The sequence below is a fragment of the Agelaius tricolor genome, unplaced genomic scaffold (genome assembly GCF_023055355.1).
Source record: "Agelaius tricolor isolate 1412-34295 unplaced genomic scaffold, bAgeTri1.0.p SCAF_17, whole genome shotgun sequence".
In the NCBI taxonomy this organism is placed as follows: Eukaryota; Metazoa; Chordata; class Aves; order Passeriformes; family Icteridae; genus Agelaius; species Agelaius tricolor.
The window spans coordinates 18,797,577-18,824,173 of record NW_027269277.1 but is presented as its reverse complement, the minus strand read 5'-3'; the positions used below and the strand labels follow the sequence as shown (position 1 = coordinate 18,824,173).

The following is a 26,597-nucleotide window of genomic DNA, read 5'->3' as shown; positions in this document are numbered from 1 at the left end:
TCTGGGCACCTGTGCCAGGGCCTGCCCACCCTCCCAGGGAGGAATTTCTTTCCAGTATCCCACCTAAATCCCCATTCTTTTAGTTTAAAACTGTTCCCCTTGTCCTGGCACCATCTGGCCGCATCCCTCTCCCTCCTTTTTCACAATCCCCGCTGCATTCCCAGGCTGCATTCCCAGGCGATGGCGAGGGCGCCCCTGCAATTCCCCAGTCAGTCCCGCCCGGTACCAGAGCGGGAGGATGCGGGGACAGGGGATGATGGGGGGGATGCAGGGAGCAGGATGGGCTGACAGGGGATGCAGGAGCGGGATGGGCTCACAGGGGAACGGGAGCGGGATGGGCTCATGGGGGATGCGGGAGCGGGATGGGCTCACAGGGGATGAGGGGAGCGGGATGGGCTCACAGGGGATGCGGGATGGGATCACAGGGGATGCGGGAGCGGGATGGGCTCACACGGGAGCGGGATGGGATCACAGGGGAGCGGGAGCGGGATGGGCTCACACGGGAGCGGGATGGGATCACAGGGGAGCGGGAGCGGGATGGGCTCACAGGGGAGCGGGATGGGCTCACACGGGAGCGGGATGGGCTCACGGGGGATGCGGGAGCGGTGGGGGCTGGTCGGATGGAGGCGGAGGCAGGCGGGGGAAGGCGGTCCCGGGGACAGCGGGGGACGGCGCTCGCCGCCTTCCCGGCCATAAAACGGCGGGGCCAGGGCCGGGCGGGCGGAGAGGAGCGGCGGGAGCGGCGCGGCCGGAGCGCACGGCGGGAGCGCAGCGGAGCGGCCGGGCCGCCCTGCCGAGGTAACGGGGGCGGCGGGGTCGGGGTCCCGCGGCCGGGGAGCGCCGGGACGGCTGCGGGGCTGAGCCGGGCTGTCCCCGCCGCTGTCCCCGCTCAGGTCCCCGCCGCTGTCACCGCCGCTGTCACCGCCGGGTCCGCGCCTGGGGCGGGCAGAGGGGACAGCGGGGCCGCTCTGCCCGTGCCCCCCGAGCCCCCAGCCCACCACGGGCAGCCCCCAGCCTGACAAAGGGATGCGAGCTCCGGGCACGGCCGCTGCTGCCCGCTGGGCTGTGCCGTGGGCATGGAATCGCCAGGGAAAGGGAGCCAGAGGCACTGCGGGAGGGGACCGGGAAGCCGGGACCGCTCTGATCCTCTTTCCATCCTTCCGTCTCTTCCTTGCCCAAGTCACTCCTTGTTCAAAGACGATTCTCCCTGTGAGCCGGGAGGAGCAGTGGAACCCTGGCTCAGCTCTGCCTCCGTACCCGAAAGTGCCCACAGAGTTCTGTCTTTGTCCTTTAGTTGCTCCAGAATTTGTGTTGGGATCCTTTGGAGCAGCTCCTGGGAATCTTTGTGGCAGGACATGGGGACGGGGAGAACCCTTGGGCTCTTCCTTGGGTGTGGGACCAGTCCTGGGGGGTCCCAACCTCCGAGCAGACCCAGGGCAGGACTGAGATCACCCAGGGAGGGGGCAGAGCTGGAGGTCAGCTCAGGGAACCCCTTCCCTCCGTGCTCTCCCAAATGCCTGCACAGAGCACGGCATGGATCCAGGCTCCGGCTGCTGAGCCAGGTTTATGTAAGCTGCTGATTTGCAGTGTCAAGAGACATCCAAGAACCGGCTTGCCTTTGGAAAATGTACAAATCCGTGGCATCTGCCACGGAGCAATTGCTGTAGCAGCAGCCCAGGATTTGTCTTGGTCCCAGCCCCTTGGAGAGGCTCTGCCATCTCCCAGCTTGGCTGCGAGTCCGTGTTGAGCACTTTCCAGGAGCAAGGACAGAGCAGGAGTGCCAAAAGGCTCTGTCCCTCTGTCCCTCTGTCCCTCTGTCCCTCTGTCCTTCAGGGAGCTGCTGCTGCTGTTCCCCAGCACCCCCGGGGTGCTCCCTGTGTGGCACCACAACCCCTCCAGCCCCGGCTCTGCGGGGCCCCTGCACCGGGAACTCCTCCCTCGGCAGCTGCTGCCCGCAGGATGCGGGGCTGGCGGGTCCCCAGGGTGTGACAGCCCTGCCTTTCCTGTTGTTGACAGCAGCCCCACGTCCCTGCACCTTCCTGGGCAGAGAGGCTGAGCCCCTCTGCTGCCTGGAGAGCTCAGGTGGAGATGGCACGGGCAGTGAGCCACGGGAGGGGAGGTGGCTGTGGACAATGCTGCTTGTTCCAGGAGCCAGGGATTGGGGAAGAGAGATGACTTCCAGGCTCCTGGAGAGACAAGGATCTGGTCCTGCCCGCCTGCTGACCCAAACCAGGCATTTAGTGGTGGCTTGGCAGTGCCGGGTTGGACTCCATGATCTTAGAGAGCTTTTCCAATCTAAACAATTCTATGATTCCATGTGTGATCAGGCTTGGGATCTTTCCCAATCACCTGGGACCGGGGCAACGGCTTGGGATGCCCTGCAGTCAGCCGGGATCAGGGTAGTGGGCTGTGTTTTCTGGCAGGTCTAACACGGCTGTGACCTGTTTGTGCTGCAGGAGGGAGCAGCGGGAGCTCACCATGGCCCTGGCAGACCCGGCGAGCTGTGCCAAAGGCAGCGAGGACAGCAGCCCCTTCCCCGACATCATCGAGCTGAACGTGGGGGGGCAGGTGTACATCACCCGGCTGCCCACGCTGCTCAGCGTGCCCGGCTCCCGCCTCTGGCAGATGTTCACACAGCAGAGCGTGCGCTCGCTGGCCCGCGACAGCAAGGGCCGCTTCTTCGTGGACCGGGACGGGTTCCTGTTCCGCTACATCCTGGATTACATGCGGGACCAGCAGCTGGTGCTGCCCGAGCACTTCCCGGAGCGCGGCCGGCTGCAGCGCGAGGCCGAGTACTTCATGCTGCCCGAGCTGGTGAAGCTGCTGGTGCCCAAGCTCAGCGAGCAGAACTCCCTGGGGGACGATCCCTGCCAGAGCGACCCCGAGGAGCCGTCCCCCGGCGCGGACGCCGCGCGCAGCCTGGGCTCGGCCGCCGCCACGGCCGCGCCGCCCAGCACCGAGGGCCGCAGGGCAGGGTTCATCACCATCGGCTACCGCGGCTCCTACACCCTGGGCAGGGACAGCCAGACGGACGCCAAGTTCCGCAGGGTGGCCCGGATCATGGTGTGCGGCAAGACCTCGCTGGCCAAGGAGGTCTTTGGGGACACCTTGAACGAGAGCAGGGACCCGGACAGGCCCCCGGAGAGGTACACGTCCAGGTACTACCTCAAATTCACCTTCCTGGAGCAAGCCTTTGACAAACTGGCCGATGCCGGCTTCCACATGGTGGCCTGCAACTCCACGGGCACCTGTGCCTTCGCCCACGAGCAGACGGACGACAGGATCTGGACCTCTTACACCGAATATGTTTTCTATCGTGAGTGACACAAAACCAACCCTCCGCCAACCAACCGCTGACTGTCCCTTTCCCGTCCCCACATGCTGGCTGTGGCCTAGAAGGTAGAGATCCATCCCCGAATCCCGGCGTCCTCCCTTTGCCTCCTTTTCAGTTGGTTCTTGGGTTTTTTTCCCTCCTCCTTGCTCCACGTTGAACCTGCCCAGCTCTTCCTTGTAGCAGCTGCTGACCACCAACCTTCCTCCCTCTCCGTGACCTCTGCAGTCGCTCCCAACCCTCCCTGGATGTGTGGACTCGGACACTGCTGTGGACATGGGCTGGGTGGGAGGGGTGGGACACACTGGACACTGCTCTGGGCTGGCATTCCTGCAGCTGGATGGGCTTGGACACTGGACTGGGCTCTGTGTCCCGTGCAGCTCCACGGGATCCTGCTGCACACACCGGGGGTTTGGAGAGGAACCCTTGGGATAAAGACATGGGAAAGGTGGGAAGCAGAGGCAGGGAGGGGGTGGGGGTTGGGAAGTGGCAGCCTGGCAGCACGGCTGGATTGGCAGGAGCCCTGTAAGCAGCTTAGCCTGAGGCTGGCAGCTCTTGGGAAGGGGAGAGGCTCCCCCTGTGCTCGCAGCTCTGAGCTCAGACATCGCCGTGGCTCCGGGGTGCCTCGGGAGGGATTTTGGGGGGATTTTGGGGAGGGTGGGAGGGGCAGATGTTCTGTGAGGGAGGTGGGGGGGAGCGGGGAAGGTTTGGTGTGCTTGGGGGTGTAAAATGCTTATACAGCTCTCCAACTCCTTGGAGCCTTGTCAGCCAAAAAGTCCCTTCATTTTTTCCTGGGAGAACAATGGGAATCACGGGGATGAGGCTGGAATGCTCAGGTGGCAGTCAGGCCACAGCTTCACCCAGCAAAGGGAATTTTGGCCATTTGGGTGATCTCCCATGAGGTGTCTCCAATGCCAGTTCTCCAGGCCCTCCTGGGGCTGGAGCTGCTGCTGCTCTGCCCCAGTGGGGGATGAGGAATAAAGGGACAGCCCGGAGTGGCCGCGTGCCCCGTGCCCAGCTGGCACAGGACAGGGGAGGTTTGGTGGGGGGCTCCAATAGGAGAAGGAAGGAAGGAACACAAAGTTATGGGAGCCTCTGGGCCCTGCTCTGCCCCTCCTGTTCCTGCTGGGCAGGATCCCAGGGCAGCTCATCACCCTGGGGGATGCCCAGCCCCAGCTCTGGCACACGGCCTCAGCCTGCAGGGGAGGTGAGCCTGATGTCCCTGATGTCCCTGTCTGCTGCCTGTGCCTGTCCCCTGGTTCTCTGCCACCCCTTCCTGGCATCCACCACCCATTCCTGACACCCACCATCCACCCGAGGCACCCATCATCCATCCCTGGCACTCACCCTCCATTCCTGCTCCTCCACCCTCCATTCCTGCTCTTGCATCTTCCATCCCTGTTCCCACCATCCATCTCTGTTCCTACACTCAATCCCTGCTCCCACCACCCATCCCTGTTCCCCCACCACCCATCCCTGTTCCCCCACCACCCATCCCTGCTCCTCCACCACCCATCCCTGTTCCCACCCTCCATCCCCTCTCCCACCCTCCATCCCTGCTCCCAGCACCCACCCCAGCCCCTGTGAAGCTCCTGGAGCTGCAGGATCTCCTCCCTGGCTGGAGAGCATCCAAGGGGCCATTCCAGCTTGGGATTCATGTGGGAGGAAGGTTTGCAGCTCCTTCCTGGAGAGGAGGGAGGGCTCTGGGGCCAGCAGAAGTTTCAAACCAGGTTCTCCCTCTCTCCTGAAGAAGGGGAAGGCAAAAATGGTATTTTGACATTTTTCATGGTCCTGTTCCTCATTCCAACAACCTCTGGAAGAGGAAATGACAACAGGCTTTTAAAAAGGCAAGAAAAAGGAACTTGAGCTCTGTGTGCACACAAAGAAAACCTTTAAATAAAGGGGGAGGGGACCTGCATTCCATATTCGCTTTATCTTTTTGAACTCGAGATTTTCCTAAGTAGGATTGGGAAAGAAAATTGCTGCCTTGTGGGAAATGGGGCTCTTTTGATGTTTTTCCCCACTGGAACTGGGCTGAAAAATTGATCTCTTGGGAGGAGGAATTTTTGCATGAGGGAGAAACCAGAATGGCAGAGTCACCATTCCGGGGGTTTTGATGTGGCAGTTCTGGGATCAGGGCTGATCCCCCACAGGAAACAAGAGCAGGGGTTATGCCTGAATCCTTCTAGAGCCCAATGGTTTTCCTGGAAACTGAGACTTCATGAAAAACCCTTTTGTTGAGATCCATCTCCACAAAAATGCACCCACTTTGGGGTTGTTTCTTTTCCTTGCATGTATTTATTTATAGGAAAAGTGTCCTTGTCATGGCTGGGAGGAGAACCTGACTCATTTGATCCCCAGGAAAGATCTTGGATCAAATAGATCAAACTTGCAGGGAAGTGGTGGCATGGAAAAGCATCTCAGGGAGGATTGTTCTGCTCCTGTGAACAATCCTGGCAAGCTGGGAAGAACCAGGCAGGGAATGGCTGGAGTGAGCTGGGAGCTCTCAGGGAGACGGTGGAGATTCCCTGATGCTGCCTGGTTTTCCTGGGAATATTCCCATATTTCTGTGATTCCCAGACCCTGAGCCCCTGCTGGGCCATCCCTTGGGCTTGTCCAGCCCACCCAGAGCTCTCTGCTTGTTCTGTCCTTGTGCTGCCCCGAGCACCTCCCACCCCCAGGGAGAATCCAGCCTTGTCCAGCTCCTTCCCTGCTGGGTTTGTGCTTGGAGCTGGTTTTCCCTTCCCACCGAGAGGACAGGACCCTGCTCCTCAGCTTCCTGCTGGATTAAGCCAGGTGCTGCTGGGGGCACATCCTGCACTTTTCCAGGAGCTCCATCCCGAGATCCTCCTCCCCCACTGCATTTCCAGGGCTGGCAGAGGTTTGGGATGGCCCAGCTCATCCCTGGGAATGCTGGCACCCCGAGGGGCAGAGCAGAGCTGGAGCAGGGGTGGCTGGCACGTTCCAGGGGGGATTATCCACCTTGTCTGGGAAAACCAGGGCCGGCAGGGATCCCTGGGATTACTGAAATCTGCCCTGCCCTGAGGACTCAGCAGCTTCTCTCATCCTGCTGGGAATGAGGCTGGGATGGCTTTGGGATGGCTTTGGGATGGCTTTGGGATGGCTTTGGGATGGGTTTTAAGGCAGGGAGGTCCCAGGGGGTGTCCAGGCAGCAGATCCCCTGTGGGTCCCTGGGAAGGCGCCTGCCCTCCCTGCACACAGCCAGGAATGTTCCCTCAAAGAACATTCCCAAGGGCACTTCCCCAGGGGCAGCACAACCCAGCCCCTCATCTCCAGCTTCCTGGAAAAGCCTCATCCCAAAATAAAACCCCTGGTGGGAGGGAGGGAGGCAGAGCAGGAGCTGGGCCTGGCTCTGCCCTCCCAGGCAGCCACCTGCCCACAAATTGCTGGTTGCTCCTCACTAAAACTGAGCTTAAGGAAAAGCCAGATCCCATCTGTCTCCATCAGGCACTTCTGCCACCCCTGGAGAACATCTGGAAACACTTTGTGTCCTCGGCCTGGCTCCAGCCCCTCTCCAGGGGCACCTTTGGAGGCAGAGGAGTCCCAAAGCTGAGCTCTCCCCACCTCGTGGAGCAGCTCAATCCCATGGGACAAGGAGGCTCCTGTGGGGGTTAGAGGGGGACACAAAAATCCCATTCCCAGTCCTGAAATCCCATCCTGCCACAAAAGTCCAAGGGATTTGATGGAATGTTGCAATGGAAAGGATTTGGTGCTGGAGGAGAGGGGAGAAGCAGCTGGAAGGTGGAACCAACCCCTTCCTCTCTCAGATAACCAGGGAATGGTTTGGCTTGGAAAGGACCTTAAAGCTCATCCAGTCCAGTCCCACCCCTGCCAGAAACAGGGAGAACTCCCACCACCCCAGGCTGCTCCAAGCTCCCTCCAAAATCTTATTAATATTAACAAATAAACCCCCAAACCTCCCTTTAACAACATGAGCATCCAGCACTGGGAAAAACCACTGGAGAGTGGGGGATCTTCCAATTCCTGGTGCAGAAACTGCAGCCTGGATGCTTTGTCAGGAGGGGTTTAACAAAACAAGGCTTTGAGCTCGGTTTAGCAGCTGCAGCTGCTGTGTTCTGGCCACAGAGAGACCTCTGGGCCTCCTTCCCAGGGCTGTGGGGAGCAGGAGGGGGAAGGCAGACGAGTGTTTGGGTCCCTTGGAGGTTTTGGGAGCTGTTGGATGTGTTGGATTCTGGAGAGTGCTGGAGAATTTGCCAAATAAATCTCCTTCAACCTGTGCTGACACTTTGTGCTGAGCTTAAGCAGGCTGGACTTGGGCATGTCCAGGTGGTTTCCTTCAAAGGCTCTGGCAGTCCAAAATGTTTGCCTTCATTCCAGGTGATGGATGGCTGGGAATTATCTCCCCCTGCTCCAGGAGGGCTGGACAGGATCTGAGGGAAAGATGTTCCTGCAAATAACCTTAACCAGATTCCAACTAAATCACTTTGGAGCCAAAGCACAACCTCTGCATCCCAATGTTTGCTGTCCCTCCTTTCCCTCCTCCAGGATAAATCCCAGTGGGATAAATCCACCAGCATGCAGAGCCCACCAGCATCCTTAAAGGATGAATCCTTCCTTCACCCCCACACCCCTAAAAACTCCTACCAGGAATGAATTTAAGGTTCCTTCCCACCCAAACCAGTCTGGGATTCCATGATCTGGAATTTTGGAGGGAGATGGAGCCTTGTCATGGTCCTGTGCCATCATCCCAAGGATCCTGTGGGAAGCAGGGAGGAGGAGCACCTTGTTCCCTGGACATGAAATCCCTGGAATGTTCCTCCAAGGAACAACAGCCCCTTCCCAGCAGGAGCAGGCATGAGGGGCTGCAGATTTTGGGGCCATTTCACAAGGAAAATGGCCTGAAAAATCAGATTTTTCCCTCAAAATTCAGCTTTTGAGTTCCCATCCAGTTAGAACCATGCAATATTCCAAACTGGAAAGGACCCCCAGGGCTCATCCAGTGCAGCCCTCCAGGAATGGACCCTGCAGGGATCAAGGTTTGTTTGGCTTTGGTTTGGGGCCCTTTCCGGGACTAGGGAGGGCCCAGCCCCACAAACCCAAACAAAGCCCAAATATTTAAGGCTCAAAGATGAAAAGAATAAATAAAGGAAACTGCGAAAAAAAAAAAGGAAAAATCAAGTTTTCCAGCCTTGTGCTGTGGGATTGGCCAGACAGGGAGTGTTTATTGGGGTCAGATGAGGAGGGCACAGGAAGCTTTGGGGACCTGGAGAACACCAAGGGACAACAAAACAACCTCAAAGTGGGGCTTGTGCCTCGCCCAGCCTGCCCTGCCTCAGTTTCCCCAGGCACAGCGAGAGGAAATGGGTCCTTTGAGGTCCCTGTGGGGCTGCTCTGGAGAGCAGAGCTCTGCTGGGAGCCATGGAAAGGATATTCCAGGAGTGCCCTCCCCTCTGGGATGTGGGGAAATCCTTGCTCTGCTCAAACACAGCCTGAAAACATCTGGAACCCCAAACACTGAGAGAACCATGGAATATTGTCCTGGAATCATGGAATGGTTTGGACTGGAAAGGACCTTAGAGCTGATCCAGCTCCATGGGCAGAGACCCCTCCACTATCCCAGGTTTTTCCAAGCCCCACCCAACGTTTTCCAGCTCACTCCAGCTGTTTTTAACCAGGCAGGATAAAAACCCCGCCGAGTTTCACTGCTTGGCCCCACCTGGGCATCAGCTCCTTGGGGCTGGGACTTCCAGCCAAAAAACCCCAGGATAAACCCAAATCCTTCCCCTCTCCGGCAGAACAAGGGATTAGAGCTGTTCGGTGCCGTTCCCTCTCCCGGGAATCACTCCCTGAGCACAGCCATTATTCCCATTAGTCCCTAATTTGCTGTTAATGGAGCGCTTTAATCAACTCCAAGGATTAAATGCCATTGAGGAGCTCCCATTGGGAGCGGCCTTTTCCAGCTGCAGGGATCCTGAGCCGGGAGGGTGCAGGGTCTGAGGGTGAAGGAAAGGCATGAGAGGCGACAGGGACAGGCCACAAGTGACATTTCAGGAGCAGAGTCTGCATTTAACCGAGAAAAGAGAGAAGTAAACAGGAAATTGTTTCGCAACCTCCCGCCACCAAAGCTTCCCCTGCTCCTCTCCGCCGCCACGGACCCCAAATGCTTCCCAGGAAAGGGGTTTTTCCCTGGATCCCGGGATGCCTCTGCTCCCACGGGATCCCCTTGGGGTCAGGGGGGTGCAGCAGCAAACCTGGCACCCTAAAAATCCCCCGTGCAGGGAGGGGACCCCGGCTGCTCCCTAGACCCAGCGCAGGCAGGAGCAGCCACGGGCCTCCATCACTCCAAGGGATCCCAGCAGGGATTCTGGAGCAGGCTCAGCCTCCCTGACGTTTGGGATTCCCGATTTTTCCTGCAATTCTTGCACCTTTTAAACGCCCAGCTGCTTTCCCAGCCCCTCATCCCTGTCACTGTCACTTCAGCCGCCTCGGTGGAGCAGCTCCAAACCCGAGGGAAGCGAGGGCGCAGCCAACGTTTCCCATTTTATTCCCAAATTATTATTGTCCTTTGCGTGCCTGGAGGGGATTTAACACAACCCCCAGGGGAACACACAAAAAAAAAACATTAACTCCGAGCCGCTGCCTTTAACGGGAATTTGGCTCCAGGGGAACTGAAATCCCCAGGTCCTGGTTTGGAAGGATTCCCGGTCTTCCCGAAGTCAGCAAAAGGGGCCAGGAAAGCATTTCCAGCCGGCTGGAAAGCTGAGCAGGCACTGAGGGGCTGCCATAAGGTGCTGATGCTAAATACTCCTCCCAATTCCTGACATTTCGGAGTGGTTTTAATCCCCCCCCGCCCCTGCAAACCGCTGCCCCTGGAAAGCGCAGCTGCTTCCTTCCAATGGGATTCATTTGTATTTGGATGAGGAATGAGGTTTTGGCACCAGGGATCTCTGCTGTGAGCGGTTCCTCTCCCTCCGGAGCTGAGGTCATCCAGCCCTGTCATTTCATGGAAATGAAGGACAAACTCCTGGCTGCTGTCACCGAGCCTTGGCAGGGCCAGGAACCCTCCCCGTGCTCCCAGCTCTGTTCCCAGGTTTGTTCCCAGGTTTGTTCCCAGGTTTGCTCCTGGGTTTGCTCCCAGGTTTGTTCCCAGGTTTGCTCCTGAGTTTGTTCCCAGGTCTGTTCCCAGGTTTGTTCCCAGGTTTGTTCCCAGGTTTGCTCCCAGGTTTGCTCCTGGGTTTGTTCCCAGCTCTGTTCCCCTGTTCCCAGGTTTGTTCCCAGCTCTATTCCCAGGTTTGCTCCCAGGTCTGTTCCCAGCTCTGTTCCCAGCTCTATTCCCAGGTTTGTTACCAGGTTTGTTCCCAGGTTTGTTCCTGGGTCTGTTCCCAGATTTGCTCCCAGATCTGCTCCTGGGTTTGTTCCCAGGTTTGTTCCCAGCTCTGTTCCCAGCTCTGTTCCCAGGTTTGTTCCCAGCTCTATTCCCAAGTTTGTTCCTAGCTCTGTTCCCAGCTCTATTCCCAAGTTTGTTCCTAGCTCTGTTCCCAGCTCTGTTCCTGTGTTTGTTCCCAGCTCTGTTCCCAGATTTGCTGGGAGGGGCTGGTTCCCCCTGGGGCAGGAACCTTCCTTCATCCCCTCCTTCCCAGCCCAGAATCTGCCCCTTCCAGCTGGGGCTGGTCCCACCTGCCCTGCTCGTGTTCCCACTGGATCCTGCAGCAACAGCAGCCTGGAATTATGGAATGCTTTGGACTGGGAGAGACCTTGAAGGCCATTCCACCCCACCCCATCCCATCCCATCCCATCCCATCCCATCCCATCCCATCCCACCCCACCCCACCCCATCCCATCCCATCCCATCCCGTGCCACCCCTGCCATGGGAGGGACACCTCCCACTATCCCAGGGCTCTCCAAAGCCCCTCAAACCTGGCCTTGGGCACTGCCAGGGATCGAGGGGCAGCCACAGCTGCTCTGGGAATTCTACCCCAGCCCCTCCCCACCCTCCCAGCCAGGAATTCCTTCCCAGTATCCAATGTCTGGGGCTCGGAATGGTCACTGTGACCTCCCGTGCTGGAGGATGAGCTCAGCAGCTCCGTGTACTGCAGATAATTAATTGGATCTTGGATGAAAGCGTTGGAGGGGGCTGGGAACAGCTGGAGCACCTCGGGTGTGCTCAGAGCAGCTCTTCTGTGCTGATCCAGGGAAGTTTCTTTTGCTTGGTTTATTTTGTTTGTGGGCTTTCTTTTTTCTCTTTTTATTCTGAAGACCAAAATCAAATCAAACAAAAATCCCCAGCCATTATTTAAATAATAGGAGGAGCTTGGAGCCACTGATTTAAAGGGATTTAACTCCAACCTTAAAGCCCAGAGTGCTGCAATTTCCTGATTAATTCTTCCACAAAAACAAACAAAGATAAAACCCCTCCTGGCCTTACCCCGCTCTCCCTGGATCCTTCCCTTCCCCAGGTGAACATTCCCAGCTCTCTCCCGAGTCTCTGAAGTTGACTTAAATGCTACCAACGTTTATGAAACATCCAGGGGACATTCCCAAGGCACATTCCTGTGTCCTGTTTGTCATTCTATCCATGCCACTGGAAGATTCTCCATCAGAGCTGATGCCAAGGTCCTTTCCCACCAACCTCCACCACCCCATTATTCCATTTCCTCCATTTTCCTCTTTGCCCCTTTCCTGGGTAATAAACGCCCTTCATCCCGAGCTGGCCTCTTGGGAATATCCCATTATTCCATTATTTATATGTTGGGAGCAAACTCTTGATTCCATCCCTCCTTTTCTCTCCCTTAATAAGCTCTTAATCCATGCTGGAAGTTCAACAATCCCCCCTTGGCTCCAAATTTTCCTTAAAAGCTTCTTGGATGGCCTTTATCCAAGAGCCCTCAGGAAAATGGAATAACTGCTCTCCATTAGGCACAAATTTGTGGACCGAGCATAAAAGCAAAGGATTTTTCCCCCCATGTTTAGAAGGGTTAGAAGGGTTTTAATTATTATTTCAGTTTAATTAATACACAGCCACAATTTCTAAATGGAATTTGCAAATGTGCTCAGGTAAACCTTTTATTCCATGGAAAAATGCCCATTTGGGATTAATTATGACTGGTGCCAAACTGATCATTAATGAAGCTTTAGGGTTAATTAGAACCATGTGCAAATTTTTCAGGAAGGGCTGGAAACAGTGCAGAAAATCCCTTTTTTGGGTAAAAAGTGTGTTTATTCCTTCAGCTCCCACATGGAATATCCCAATTTCCCCCTTTCCAACAATATTTCAGTATTAAAGGTAATTTTCACCTCCCTCCCCATGTTATGTTAATGGGTTTCCAGGAAAAACTCCAATAGCAACTGGCTCCAGCCAGGCAGAGTTGCCTCATTCCAGCCCCCTTTGCTTCCAACAAAAGCCATGGAATTAATAAAGCATTTGGGAATGACTCCAGACTTCCCCTGCTTCCCTGTGAGTGGAAAGCAGGTTGTTGATCCCATTTCACAGCTGAGGATTTCCAGGATGGAGAGCAGGGAATACTCCTCAGGCTTCCAAGGAGCACGAGGTTGGCTACTTCACTTCTCCAGTGGAAAAACCTTGGGCTGTTTTGGTGCCCAGGCTTGATCTGATCCCAAATCCTGGGGAAGAGGATGCACCAGGACATTGCTTTGGCCCTGCTCCTACAGGACATCCGGGATCAAAATTCCCTTTCCAACCATTCCTGGTCTCTGCTGGTGCAGGGGCAACTCTTGCTGAAATTGGGATGGGGTTGATCTGGAGAACTTTCCCATGGATTAAGGGGTTTCTCAACTTCCAAAAGGCAGGAAATGTGGGAGGAGCCCAAATATTTTGGAAAATAAAACCTGACTGGCCTCATGGCACATCCAAGGGGAAAATCCCAGGGAATGATTTTTCAGGGGACAGAACCACAGCACTCATTTTCCTTGCATCCCTCTCCAGTGGGGGTGTGGATGTGGAAGAGCAGAATTCCATGACTTTGGAGAAGGATCCATACCCACACGTGGGTGTGTAGGTGTGGAGGGAGGTCACCAGAATTCCATGATCTCAGAGAACAGATCCAGTTCCAAACCTTCTCCTTTGTTCCCAGGTCCTGTTGTGCGAGGCCAACTCTCCAGGCAGCTCTCCAGGCACTGCAGCCTTCCAGGTAAATCCATGGAAAAGGATGTCCTGGAAGAAACCTGGCACTGGGGGAAGGAAGAATCTCAAGCATTTGAGTTTCAGCAGTGGCTGTGATTCCCAAGGGTCCCAGAGCTTGGTGGCTCCTCGGTGCTTCCACCCCTTCACCACATCCATGGAATGTCCCCAAAGCCATAGTGTTTGTAGGACAAGATGGATTTGAGGCTGGAAGTGGAGTTGAGCCAACACTTTCCAGTGGTGGCTTTGAAATCTTCCCAAACCCTGGGAAGCAGCAAGTGCCCATCTGAAATCTGAAATAAAATGGGATTAATGCAGCTTTTCCAGCGGAGCAGAGCACAGACAGCCAGCACAGGGAGGGGGTTTTGTTATCCCTGGGATGAGGGAAAACCAGGACAGAGCAGCTCCTCTGCTCCCACTGTCCCAGGGATTAACCCAAAATCCCAGAGAGTTGACGGGAGGAGCTGGAAGAGGAACAAACTTCTGGAAATCTCCACCAAGGTGTGCAAAGCCTCTGGAAGGAGCAAACCGTCCCTCGGCTCCTGGCACTGCTCCAGCCCCCGCCTCCTCTCCCCAATCCTATTAGAATTAGAGGGATAGAGCTATAAGAGGAAAAGTCCATCCCCAGAGCAGCACTGACAGCTTGGCTTTTAAATCTTTAATAAGCACAGGCTGCAGGTCAGCACGTGGGAGAGGGAATCCAGAGCCCTGGAGCTCTGCTGGAATGTTTGGGAACACCTGGAGAAGCCCAGCTGTGCAAATGAAATGAATGAAATGAATGAAATGAATGAAATTCAGCATTGCTCTTATTCCACAGAAAATCTTTCCCCTTGCACTTGTGTGCCAGGAATTCCATCCCAAGCCATGTCCCCGTGTCCTGTCTAGGTGCTGTTCTGCCCAAAAGGCTTTGGAATTCCCCACTGGAATGGAGCTCAGCTCAGATTCCCTCCTCCAGGACTTTGGGACTTAACTGGGTGCAAAACCAGCTGCTCTGGGATATTAATTGGAATTAGGAATGGAACCATTCCAGCTGCACTGGGGTGACCACAGAACCCCTGGATGATGCTGGTTGTCCTGAGAAGCAGGACACCCTGGTTAGAGCCTGGGAAGAGCCAGGAATTGTCTCAGGAGCCACAATTAATGAGGGAGGCCATGGGCACAGGGGGTGCTGGGATCCTGCTGCCATCTCCTGGAGGCTGCACCTTCTTCTGGATCATAATGGATCCTGGAGGTCCAGCCTGGCCAGGCTGTCTCTGGGCAAATTCCTGCTATCCTGGATTCTGGCAACCATTGAACACAGAATCCTGTTCAGCTCTGGGGGTTTGGGGAGCTGGAGCACCCAGTTCCATCCCCTGCCTCCCATGGCCAGGTGGAACAGGATTGCCTTTATCCCAAATCAGGGTGGCCTTGGTGAAAGTCTGCATCCACCTCTGGAAGAGCAGGGTTAGGTGGATATTGGGAAGGAATTCCTGACTGGGAGGGTGGGCAGGCCCTGGCACAGGGTGCCCAGGGAAGCTGTGGAAGTGTCCAAGGCCAGGCTGGAGCAGCCTGGGATGGTGGGAGTGTCCTGGGTGACCTTTCTGGGTGATGATTCCATGATTCCCTGTCTGCCTGGTGGGAAGAGCTGTGGAACTGGAGCACACAGGGGATTTGCTGCTCTCTATGCCAATGGGATGATCCCACTCCAACACTCAGCCTTGGAGAGGCAAATCCCTTGGATGAGGCAGGAACTGCAGCTGGATCCAAAGGTTCATCCAGGCTGGGTGGCAAATGGAAGTGTCTGTGTGGAAATGTCAGGCAAGGAAACGATGGAATGCTGAAGCACTAATCCCAGTGTAGGATAAACATTTTGTATTCCTCCCTGTTTGTAAATCCATGGAAATGAGGCAATATATGGAAATGCGGGGATAGAAAGGTTTAGGAAAAAGGCAGGAGAGTGGGACCAAATAAGGAACAGCAATTCCTGGTGGAAAATGTGGGATGTGGTTACAGGCACTGCCCAGATCTCAAGGATGACACCAAGAAGGGTTTGGGAGGCACTGGGAGTTTTCCTGATCATTCCTCATCCTGGGAACTTAGTGTGGCACTCTGGGAGGTGCTTTGGATTCCATTCCCATCCACCACTCTTCCCACATTCCCTGTGCATCATTTCCCTTCTAAGATTTTCTCATTTGGGTGTTGATTTTCAGGAAGCTCCTGGCTCAGCCTTCCTGTTCCCGAGCCTTCAGAACCAGAGCAGAGCCCCAAAAAACCCATGTCCTCCTCCGAGCCCATCCTGGACATCAAGGGAGACACGGCGGAAGCAATTCCAGGTGAGAACTGCAATTCCAGGTGAGAACAGCACTTCCAGGTGGGGATCAGCAATTCCAGGTGAGAACAGCAATTCCAGGTGGGGATCAGCAATTCCAGGTGGGGATCAGCAATTCCAGGTGAGAACAGCAATTCCAGGTGAGAACAGCACTTCCAGGTGGGGATCAGCAATTCCAGGTGAGAACAGCAATTCCAGGTGGGGATCAGCAATTCCAGGTGGGGATCAGCAGTTCCAGGTGGGGATCAGCAGTTCCAGGTGAGAACAGCAATTCCAGGTGGGGATCAGCAATTCCAGGTGAGAACAGCAATTCCAGGTGAGAACAGCACTTCCAGGTGGGGATCAGCAATTCCAGGTGAGAACAGCAATTCCAGGTGAGAACAGCAATTCCAGGTGGGGATCAGCAATTCCAGGTGAGAACAGCAATTCCAGGTGAGAACAGCACTTCCAGGTGGGGATCAGCAATTCCAGGTGAGAACAGCAATTCCAGGTGAGAACAGCACTTCCAGGTGGGGATCAGCAATTCCAGGTGAGAACAGCAGTTCCAGGTGAGGATCAGCAATTCCAGGTGGGAATCAGCAATTCCAGGTGAGAACAGCAATTCCAGGTGGGGATCAGCAATTCCAGGTGGGAATCAGCAATTCCAGGTGAGAACAGCAATTCCAGGTGGGGATCAGCAATTCCAGGTGGGAATCAGCAATTCCAGGTGAGAACAGCAATTCCAGGTGGGGATCAGCAATTCCAGGTGAGAACTGCAATTCCAGGTGGGAATCAGCAATTCCAGGTGGGGATCAGCAATTCCAGGTGGGGATCATCAGTTCCAGGTGGGGATCAGCAATTCCAGATGAGAACAGCAATTCCAGGTGGGGATCAGCAATTCCAGGTGGGGGTCAGCAATTCCAGGTGGGAATCAGCAATTCCAGATGAGAACAGCAATTCCAGGTGGGGATCAGCAATTCCAGGTGGGGGTCAGCAATTCCAGGTGGGAATCAGCAATTCCAGATGAGAACAGCAATTCCAGGTGGGGATCAGCACTTCCAGGTGAGAACTGCAATTCCAGGTGGGGATCAGCAATTCCAGGTGAGAACAGCAATTCCAGGTGAGAACAGCAATTCCAGGTGGGGATCATCAGTTCCAGGTGGGGATCAGCAATTCCAGGTGGGAATCAGCAATTCCAGGTGGGGATCAGCAATTCCAGATGAGGACTGCAATTCCAGGTGGGGATCAGCAATTCCAGGTGAGAACAGCAATTCCAGGTGGGGATCAGCAGTTCCAGGTGAGAACAGCAATTCCAGATGGGGTCAGCACTTCCAGGTGGGGATCAGCAATTCCAGATGAGAACAGCAATTCCAGGTGGGGATCAGCAGTTCCAGGTGGGAACCAACACTTCCAAACAGATGCAGCTCAGGCTCACCAGCAGCAGCTCCTCTTGGAAGAATTCTTAGCAAAGTTTTGCCATCCACACTATGCATCACCAATCCCAATAAATAGGCAGGTCTTAGAATAATGGGATTATTTCTGTGGGAAAAGACCCCTAAGACCATAGCCCAGCCATTCCCAAGTGTGGCAATACTCAATGTCCCCAAATGCCACATCCCCAGGGATTTTAAATCCCTCCAGGAATGGGGGCTCCACCCCTGCCCTGGGCAGCTGTGTGAGGCCTGGAAAAACTTTTTGGGGAATCCAAAGGGATTGGCTTGGTATTGGAAATGCAGGGGAGAGAATGATGCATCTGACTCCATCTTATCAGAAGACTAATTAATTACTTTATTATACTATATTATTCTATATTACATTTAAGCTGAATTTGCTAAGCACTCAACTGCCTTTTACTGCACAGCATTTCGTGACTGTCAGCTGACAGTCCTGACACACACACACATGGATTCAATTGGCTAATGAATCAAAACACTCACACTAGAATTTAATTATTAATTTTTTAGGTAGAATTTAATTTAATTAAGTTATTTAATTATTAAATTTTTTTAGGTAAGCAATCTTTTACAATGCATTGTACTTGTGAACAACACAGGAGCAGTAAATGAGATAAGAATTGGTTTTTCTCTCTCTGAGGTTCAGAGAATGTGAGTCTCAGAATTATTCTTGGGAAGTTGTGCCTTGCTTTTCTCTGTGAAGAGAAATGCAGCTACAGCTTGGCAGGGAGGGAAAGCTGCTTTTGCTGCCCGTGGTGCCAAGCCCTCCAGCCCAGCCAGTGTTTTGCTGATGCAGAGCAGGATGGCTCCGTGGCTCCCACCAGCCCAGGCCTCTGCCTGTCCCCAGGGTTTGACCTCTGGAGTCTGAATCCCTCATAATTCCCACCCCAGCCACAAAGCTGGAGTGGCTGCTCTGGAAAAGTCAGGGAACCACACAAAGCCCTGGCTGGGACAGCTGCTGTCCTTCACTCCCTCAGCTGGCTGCACTTCCAGAGCAGCCCCACAGCTCCTCCTGCTCATCCCATCCATCTTATCCCAAAGCATTGGGCAAGGAGCTGCAGCATCCCAGCTCTGGGAAAAGCAAAACTTCTGCCCATGGAGAGAAGGCAGCAAGAGCTGGGAGCCCTCTGGAGAGGGGATTGGGAGAATCTGCAGAATCCCAGAATGGTTTGGTTGGAAGGGACCTTGAAACTCATCCTGTTCCACCTTTATGCTGTCCCAGGTTGCTCCAAGCCCCATCCAACCTGGCCTTGGACACTTCCAGGGCTGGGGCAGCCAGAGCTTCTGCAACAGAGTGCCCAATTCAGAATGTTCACCTCTAGACATGACTACATTTAGGACTTTGAAAAGGAGGTATATTTTATAGATACACCCCTAAAAATTGCTTGTAGCCAGTGTGGTCATATTCCCTCAGAGAGGGAATTTGGGAGACCTTTGGAGACGGGATTTGTTGTCCTTTTTCTCTGTTTTCCTGGGAATGCCAGAACTGGAGCAGACTAGAACAGGTGTTAAATTAATCAGTGACAGGGAATATCCACTACTAAATGTGTCTATTTTATATATATGGATAAAAATAAGCGTGAAAAAAATACTTGGACTGCACAGATCCACAGGAAACCGCCTAAAACCTACAGCAGAGCTCCCAAAAAAACAAAAAAGGGAATGTTTTGGTAACAAGAACAGCTGCACAGGGGATGGATTGAATTGCAGGAATCAACTGTGATGAAGGCAGCCAAAATTCCAGCCCCAAACACTGCTCCACTCACTCAGCTCTTGGGCGTGGGCCCTGCCAGCTCCAGGGAGGGAGGAAATCGGGAGAATCGGGAGGAATTGGAGATGAAAGGCGCCCTGGGATGAACGGGAACAGTAATTAGGTGCTGATGGATATCGGCTCGCTCAGGGGGCGGAGTGGCCAGGGCTGATTTAGATCCCGGCGGGAGCTGGCCGGGAATTAAAGGCACAAAACCCTTGAAACCCTTGGACGGGTTTGTTCCAGCTCCAAGGGATTGAAGTCCTGGATAACAAAAGGTGGCTGGAGTTAGATCTCCATCTGTCAGTCCGACAGACACGCGGATTTAAAGGCTAAAAAGGTCGGAATTGTGCAGCATCCCATGCTCCGGAGTCATGGAACAGAATCCCAGACTGGCTTGGGTTGGAAGGGACTCTAAAGGTGACCCAATCCCCCCTGCCATGCCCAGGGACCCCTTCCACTGTCCCAGGCTGCTCCAGGCCCCGTCCAGCCTGGCCTGGGACACTGCCAGGGATGAGGCAATGCAGCCTCGATTCCAGGCTGGAGGCATTCCCACATTCCAGCCATTCCTGCAGCCTGTGGATATCCACAAGCACTCAGCAAACACTGATTTAATTTAGATGAAGGATCTCCAGGGCATTTCCTGCAATCACATTACCCCTACATGGACCAAGATCCTGCAAAGTCGAACATCCCTATAAAACTGGCACACATTACCAGAGCAGCTGGGGCTGCCCCTGGATCCCTGGCAGTGCCCAAGGCCAGGTTGGACACTGGGGCTTGGAGCACCCCAGGACAGTGGAAGGTGTCCCTGCCATGGCAGGGGTGGAATTGGATGAGCTTTTAGGTCCCAAATCATTCCAGGCCTCCAAGATTCCTACAAAAGATGGAATTGTGAGCTCCATACCCACAGGGTGATGTTTGTGAGCACATCTCCATAATTTATGCAATTCCCAATCTTTTTCTCACAGAGAACCTGGGAGGAGCAGGGCAGCAGAGCTCCTGCCCACCACGGGACACTGCAGGGAGTGGACAATCCCTGGAACACACGGAGCCAACACCTGCAGGTACCAGTGTCCAGCTCTGCTCCAGCCCAGGGAGCTGCAGCTCCCCTCCAAGGAACCCCAGCCCTCAGAAAAATCCCTGAAATCCCTGACCCCACCATTCCCAGGAAGGCCCTTCCTTCCCAGGGCTCCAGGGTCTTTCAGAAGGTGCCTTTTGCTGTTTGGAATTTTTTTTTTTCCCCCCAGCTTCTTGCTGAGCTTTTCCACCAGCAGGAATGAATTACAAAAGGAGAATCCAGGGAGAGTCAAACTGGATTTTCTGCCACCTGTGTCATGAGTTTGGGGCTCCAACACCTCTGCACCTGAGCTTGGTGCCTCCTGCCAAGGGATCAGGATTCCCTGGGGATCCAGCTGGCACCACTGGCACTACCAGGGCCCTCTGCCAGGGCCTGGGTACCACAGCACATTGGCCCAGCTGCAGGGGCAGCTCCCAGTGCTGTTCCCAGCTGGATTAATCCCATAAAGCAGAACAATTTGTGCAGAGTCAGGCCCTGAGATTGACAGGATCCAGTAGCTGGCACGGGAGCAGCTGGTTTGGATTGGGCACTGGGATGTTGAGGATACACACTGGGGATGCTGTGGATGCACCCTGGTACCCCCTTCCCACACTTCCCAAACCCAACGTGCTCTTCCAGCTCATTTGGAAACTCCTATCCATTTTTTTTGGCCCACATCACCCAAGTTTAAGAAGCTGGAAGGAATTTTAAGATCCCTCATTTGGGATCACCCAGGAATGTCCTATTCCCCCCCATCCATGCTGAGGGGAATAAAATTCCCATCCAACATCCCTGGGGATGGAAGCAGCGTGGGAGAGCAGCAAACCCAGCTGCCCATCCCTGTCCCTGCTGCAGCCTCGGGAATAACACAGCTCTGTCCTGGAGCCGTGGGGTGGGGACAGTGTGGGGACAGTGTGGGGACAGTGTGGGCACAGTGTGGGCACACTGTGAGCTCCCCCCGGGTGGGGACAGTGTGGGGACACTGTGTGCTCCCCCCGGGGTGGGGACAGTGTGGGGACAGTGTGGGGACACTGTGTGCTCCCCCCGGGGTGGCACAGTGGTGTGTGCTCCCCCCAGCCCCGCGGCAGGAGCCGGTAATTGCCCCCAGCAGGATCCCAGCGGCTCCGCGGGGCTGCTCGGAAGTGTCGCTGCTGAATTTAATTGGAGCTCTAAAGCACAAGAGGCACCAGGGAAGGGAAAATCTGTGGGAGAAAAGATCAGACAAATCAGCCAGGCTGGTTCCTTTCCCCAGTGCAGCAGCTGGAGGGACACTCAGGGTTGTGGGGTGTCCTTGGATCATCCAGGGGTCACCCCCCCTTAATGCCAGAGGGGCTCAAATGTCAGGAAAGATAAACTGAGGAGGAAAATGAGATGTCCAAAGCTACAGGAAAGAGGAGACCACAGAGCTGCTCCAGGGCTGGAGCCAGGCTGGGAGAGCTGGGGGTGCTCACCTGGACAGGAGAAGCTCCAGGGAAGCTCGGAGCCCCTGCCAGGGCCTGAAGGGGCTCCAGGAGAGCTGCAGAGGGACTGGGGACAAGGGATGGAGGGACAGGACACAGGGAATGGCTCCCAGTGCCACAGGGCAGGGATGGATGGGATATTGGGAATTGGGAATTGTTCCCTGGCAGGGTGGGCAGGCCCTGGCACAGGTGCCCAGAGCAGCTGGGGCTGCCCCTGGATCCCTGGCAGTGCCCAAGGCCAGGCTGGACATTGGGGCTGGGCGCTCCTGGGACAGTGGGAGGTGTCCCTGCCCATGGCAGGGGTGGCACTGGAGGGGCTTTGAGGTCCTTTTCACCCCAAAGCATTCCAGGATTCTGAGATTAGAAGCACGGAAACTGTAGGGATGTGAGTTTGTAGCCTGGCATCAGCCCTGCCAGACCACCCAAAGGACATCAGGCGGGTGGGATAGGAGGAATATTCAGGAGCCATTCCCTGGAAACCTGGATTTGCTCTCAGCCTGGTGACCTGAACAGTGCCTCAGACAGGAATAATGGAATGTAAAATGGAAAACTTTGGAAAATAAATGTTATCCTGAAGCAGCCACAGTCATGGGATGCTCTGGGAGCTGAGATGCTGGAGAGGAACTGATGGATTTGAATTCATTCCTCAGCTCAGCTGGAGGCTCCTCCTGGGAATTTGGGTGCTTAAATTCCCCAGCCTCAGCTCCACGTTTCCCAAAAGCAGCTCCCAGGTTCACAGATAAGATGATTAAAGCAGCTTTGAGGCTTCATCCCATCACGCAAAGAATTTGGGGCAAAGATTCATTCCTGTAACTTCCCAGAGAGATTTGCCAAAGAAAATCCATCCTTCGAGGGTTCTGCTTGCTGATGGATGACATTCCTGCTTCCACCTCCAGCAACTACAGAGCTGGAGCTGCTCAGCAAATGTCAAAATAGGGAGGAAAAAAAAAAAAAAAAGAGGAAGGAAAAAGGGGGAAAAATTCCAACTCTGTCCTTACAAAAGTCTTCAAGGAAAAAGAAGGTCCCCCTTGACATTTTATGCTTCTGTGCAGGAGGCAAAATGGAGGGTGGGGATTTTAAATAGGAATAGTTCATTGCTTGTTTTGTATCTCTGCCACCAGGTGTATTTTTAGAAGAATTCCCAGCAGGTCTCTCACCTCCCTCATGTCCTGCTCCTCACACTCCTCTCTGCTTTCCCTCCCAGCCCTCGAGGATGCTGCGGAGCCGAGGGAGAGCCCCGGGAGGAGGCAGGAGCCGCCTGAGGCCGGGAATGCCGCGGGATCCGGGGAGCCCGGCCCCGGCAGGGCCGCCCAGCCCGAGGGGAACGATCCCGGCCCCGGCAGGGCCGCTCAGCCCGGGGGGAACGAGCCCGGCCCCGGCAGGGCCGCTCAGCCCGGGGGGAACGAGCCCGGCCCCGGCAGGGCCGCCCAGGCCGGGGGGAACGAGCCCGGCCCCGGCAGGGCCGCCCAGCCCGGGAGGAACGAGCCCGGCCCCAGCGGGTCCCCGCCGTGGCCTGAAGCCCCCGAGGAAAGCCCAGCCCGGCCCAGCACCCTGGACTTGGGCAGCTCCCTCAGGAGGCTGCAGGAGCTGAAGCAGCGGCGGGACAGCGACCGGGCCGCGCTCAGGGACAACGGCCTGGAGGCCACCGTGGGCACAGCCACTGCCACCACCGTGGGCAAGGCCACTGCCACCACCACTGCCACCACCGTGGGCACTGCCACTGCCACCACCACTGCCACCACCACAGCCAGCAGCACAGCCAGCAGCACAGCCACCTCCACAACCACCACCATGGCCAGCAGCACGGCCAGCAGCACGGCCAGCACAGCCACCACCAGGGCCACCTCCACGGCCACCACCACAGTCACCACCACGGGCAGCAGCGAGGAGCGCCAGGCCCTGCAGTCCGAGCTGGGCAGGTGCATCGAGGAGTTCCGCAGGATCAGGATCCCGGCCGCCTTTCCCAACAAGAAGCGGCAGTGGCAGAGCGAGCTGCTGAGGAAGTACCAGCTCTGAGAGCAGACCCGGCTCCCATCCAGGAATGATCTCTCCAGGCTGGAGGGTGGCTGTCCCAGCAGTGGCTCCTCCACGCTCCCAAAGTGAGGAGCAGAGGTGGCTCGTGGAGCCCATCCCAATGTTGAAAGGGTCACAAGCCTGTCCCCACCTCGGCCATGGAGGGGATGCTCCACGGCCTCAGGGGGCACAGGCACAGCTGGAGGGGGTAGGACAAGGAAGGATGTCCAGGGTGGTGTTCAGCACCAGCAGAAATTCCCACATTTCTGAGACTGAGTTTCCCTGGCATTTCAAGCAATAAAATCGAGTTGGTGTCCGAAATGAGCTCCAGTCTCCTCATGGCTTCGGGGCAGAGGTGGGAATTGGGCTTTTCAGAACCCTACAAGTGGCTGGGAGATGGAGTCCCCTGAATTGCTTGGGTTTGGGGGCTGTGGAGAGGGGGACCAGATCCACATTTTTATGCCTTTTATGTGGAGCCAGGTCAGTAAAGTGTTTGGGGAAGTGTTCAAGAATGTGTTTGGCGAAGCTTTTAGGGAAGTGTTTGGGGAAACGTTTGGGGAAATGTTTGGGGAAGCTTTTAGGGAAATGTTTAGGGAAGTGTTCGGGGAAGTGTTCACAGGGACATGGAGAGCCCTGCAGTGTGAGGTGACCCTGGGCAGAGCTGGCAGCCAGGAAAAGGCTCTACTCCCACATCATTCCCTGCACAGGATCCCCAGTTCCCGGGAGACAGGCAGACAGGAGCTCAGGGAGCAGGGCAGGGGCTGAGCCAGAGCTGCAGTCGGAGCTGGAATCTGTCCATGGCTCTCTGGAGCTCCTCAGCAGAAGGAGCTGCAGAGACACTGCTGGTGCCAGAAGGAGCTGGCAAACATTCCCAGCTGGATCTGGCACCTGCAGGCAGCCCTGTTCTCCTCAGGATTTGGGAATTACAGCTTCCCCCACCCAAGGACACGCTCCAGGCTCTCCCTGCCTGCATCAGCCTCCAGCCGCAAGGGGCAGCTCTGCAGGGCAGGCTGGATTTGGGGATGGAGGAGGAGGATGCTCCTGGCAGAAGGCCTTGGAATTCCTTCTGATTCCTTCCTGGATGGTGCCCATGGTGCCTGAGGGTGACAAATGCTGCACTCAAAAGCATTTTACCATCTGAGAGCTACACGCTCTCAAAAATGCAACGAAAATTAAAATTAAATTAACAAATTCTTAACTGGGCACCAGCCACCACAACTGGCACTTGGAGAGGAGCTGTGGAATAGTTTGGAATCTTTCTTGGATGATCCTCTGCTCTCCAGGAGCAGCAGGATCCCTCAGGCTGCCCCTCCTCAGGGCCCTGTGCCATTCAACCCCTGCAGGTGCTGCCAGAGGTGCCTGGAATGGTCTCACCCACCTCATCCAGGGCTCATCCACAGGCAGGAGCAGTTGGGAACTGTTCCTGTTTATCCTTCCTGTTCATCCTTCAATATTTGTCCTCTTAGCTCAGAACAGGGCTCAGTTCCCTCTGATTTGGGGAATTTATTCTCATTTATCTTCACATCCCAGGAAATTTCTCTTTTTTCCAGTGCTCCCTTCCAAAGCCAAGAGGACACAGAGCCCCATTTGATCCCAGGCTTTGATCCTGGACATCAGGAGAGGAATCCCGAGTTTAGGCAGAGCCTGACTGCCCTGAGCACAGCCCTGGGCAGGGGATTGGCAATGGGAATTCCTGCTGTGTGTGCTGCTGGCAACACTGGGTGTCTTTTCCTCCTTCCCAGAGATTTCCCCTTGTGCTTCCCCCTGCTGAAGGGTTGGGAACAGCTCCTGACAGGTCCATGCAGAGCTTCCTTCCATGAATTTGGTCCTGGGAGGGGCAGGAATGGGAGATCCCCAGGCCACAGCTCCTCCCCAGGGGAGTGAACCCCTCACTTCCCCCTGGATTGATTTCCCACAAACACCTCGGCTTTCCTGAAGCAGCAGGAAGCCATTAATTACCCAGTGACAGTGTTCCCTTAATTGAATGTCATTATTCCTTAATTAATTAAACACCAATTAATTACCTGGAACATTGCATGGCATGCAGCAAATGCCATCGGCTGCTGCAGACAGAATAATTTAAACACGGCCCAAATAATAATGAGCAGGAATTGTCCAGCAAAGGAAACAAGAAGGATTTTATTTCTCTTGGGATTTGTGGGGGAAAAAAAACCCTTCCAACCAAATCCCTGCAGGAAAGCTGGAGGGGTTTTGCTCTCCGGGCATGGCCTCAGCTGCTGCCCTCTGGCACCACCCGTGGATTCCAAGCTGTGATGTCCCAGCAGCTCAGAGCTCCTGGCACAGGTTTGCACAAAGGAATTGGGATATTCCATGGGGAGAGAAGTGGTTGCCTCACTTGGCTGTGAAGCATTTGGATTTGGAGGAATTTTCATGCAGGAAAATGGAAATTTTTTTGTTTCTTCCTGATCTGAATGAATTTCAGGAGCAGATTTGAGCTTCCCAATCTGCTGCATTAGGAGCAATCCCCCCAAACCCCCAGGGGCTGGATCCTCTGTTCCCTTTAGGAGCTCTTCTTTTCCAACTGGAATAAAACCCAATTTTTCCTTCTTTTTTGGGCATTTCGGGACAAAACCTCCCTGCAAGCAGCACATTTGCAGCCTCTCTGCTCATGGCAGCTCTGGGAGAGGGGCAGGATTGTCCCTGGGGCTCGCAGCTCTCGGCCGCAGCTGTTCCAGGGATGCTCCCGCCCAGCCCGGCAGGGGTTAAATCCCTCGGGACGCTCTGCCAGCCAAGCGCGATGATAACCGTGCTCAGGGAGCCCTAATGGCCGGCAGCGGGGATTGGAAATGGATTAGATTTTATTTTAAACCGGCAGGAAAGGCTGGAGCAGCTCCAGGGAGGGGAGACACGGGCACGTGGAATAGGAAAAGGAATTCTGATCTTGCCGAAGGATCCCCCTGGATAAATATCTCTGTTTCCAAACAGCTCCATCAGAGCCAAACCTCAGCCTGCCTCTTATCTCTTATCTCTGTTTTAGGGCTGCCTGTGGATTCCTGTCCCTTCTCCAGGCTGCAGGAATCTCCAGCTGCCAGCAGGAAAAGCCATCATCCCTCGAAAGTAAAAGCTGGGGCTGGGGCTCGGGGGGAGCAATTCTGGGTTC

At 55.2% G+C, this 26,597-nt stretch overlaps 1 protein-coding gene across 2 annotated transcripts; it reads left to right on the top strand.

Annotated features, from left to right (window-relative positions):
* The first annotated feature begins 675 nt into the window (after positions 1–675).
* On the top strand, positions 676–23,794 carry LOC139597436 (BTB/POZ domain-containing protein KCTD12-like). 2 transcript variants are annotated; one of them, XM_071442786.1, is made up of 5 exons: positions 3,330–3,779; positions 13,406–13,462; positions 15,642–15,764; positions 19,915–20,010; positions 22,668–23,794. In XM_071442786.1, the coding sequence occupies exons 3-5, from the start codon at positions 15,707–15,709 to the stop codon at positions 23,477–23,479; spliced, it is 966 nt and encodes a 321-aa protein (XP_071298887.1). In that variant the 5' UTR covers positions 3,330–3,779; positions 13,406–13,462; positions 15,642–15,706; the 3' UTR covers positions 23,480–23,794. The 2 variants fall into 2 exon arrangements, with proteins under 2 accessions (XP_071298888.1, XP_071298887.1); XM_071442787.1 differs by lacking the exons at positions 15,642–15,764; positions 19,915–20,010; positions 22,668–23,794 and adding an exon at positions 676–798 and having other exon boundaries at positions 2,457–3,779.
* Positions 23,795–26,597: the final 2,803 nt, after the last annotated feature.

Bases quoted from the DNA above. Each gene is read 5' to 3' on its own strand.
- LOC139597436 (XM_071442786.1), top strand. From the start codon at position 15,707: ATGTCCTCCTCCGAGCCCATCCTGGACATCAAGGGAGACACGGCGGAA. The intron at 15,765-19,914 runs GTGAGAACTGCA...TTTTTCTCACAG, and splicing joins CACGGCGGAAGCAATTCCAG to AGAACCTGGGAGGAGCAGGG. The intron at 20,011-22,667 runs GTACCAGTGTCC...TTTCCCTCCCAG, and splicing joins CACGGAGCCAACACCTGCAG to CCCTCGAGGATGCTGCGGAG.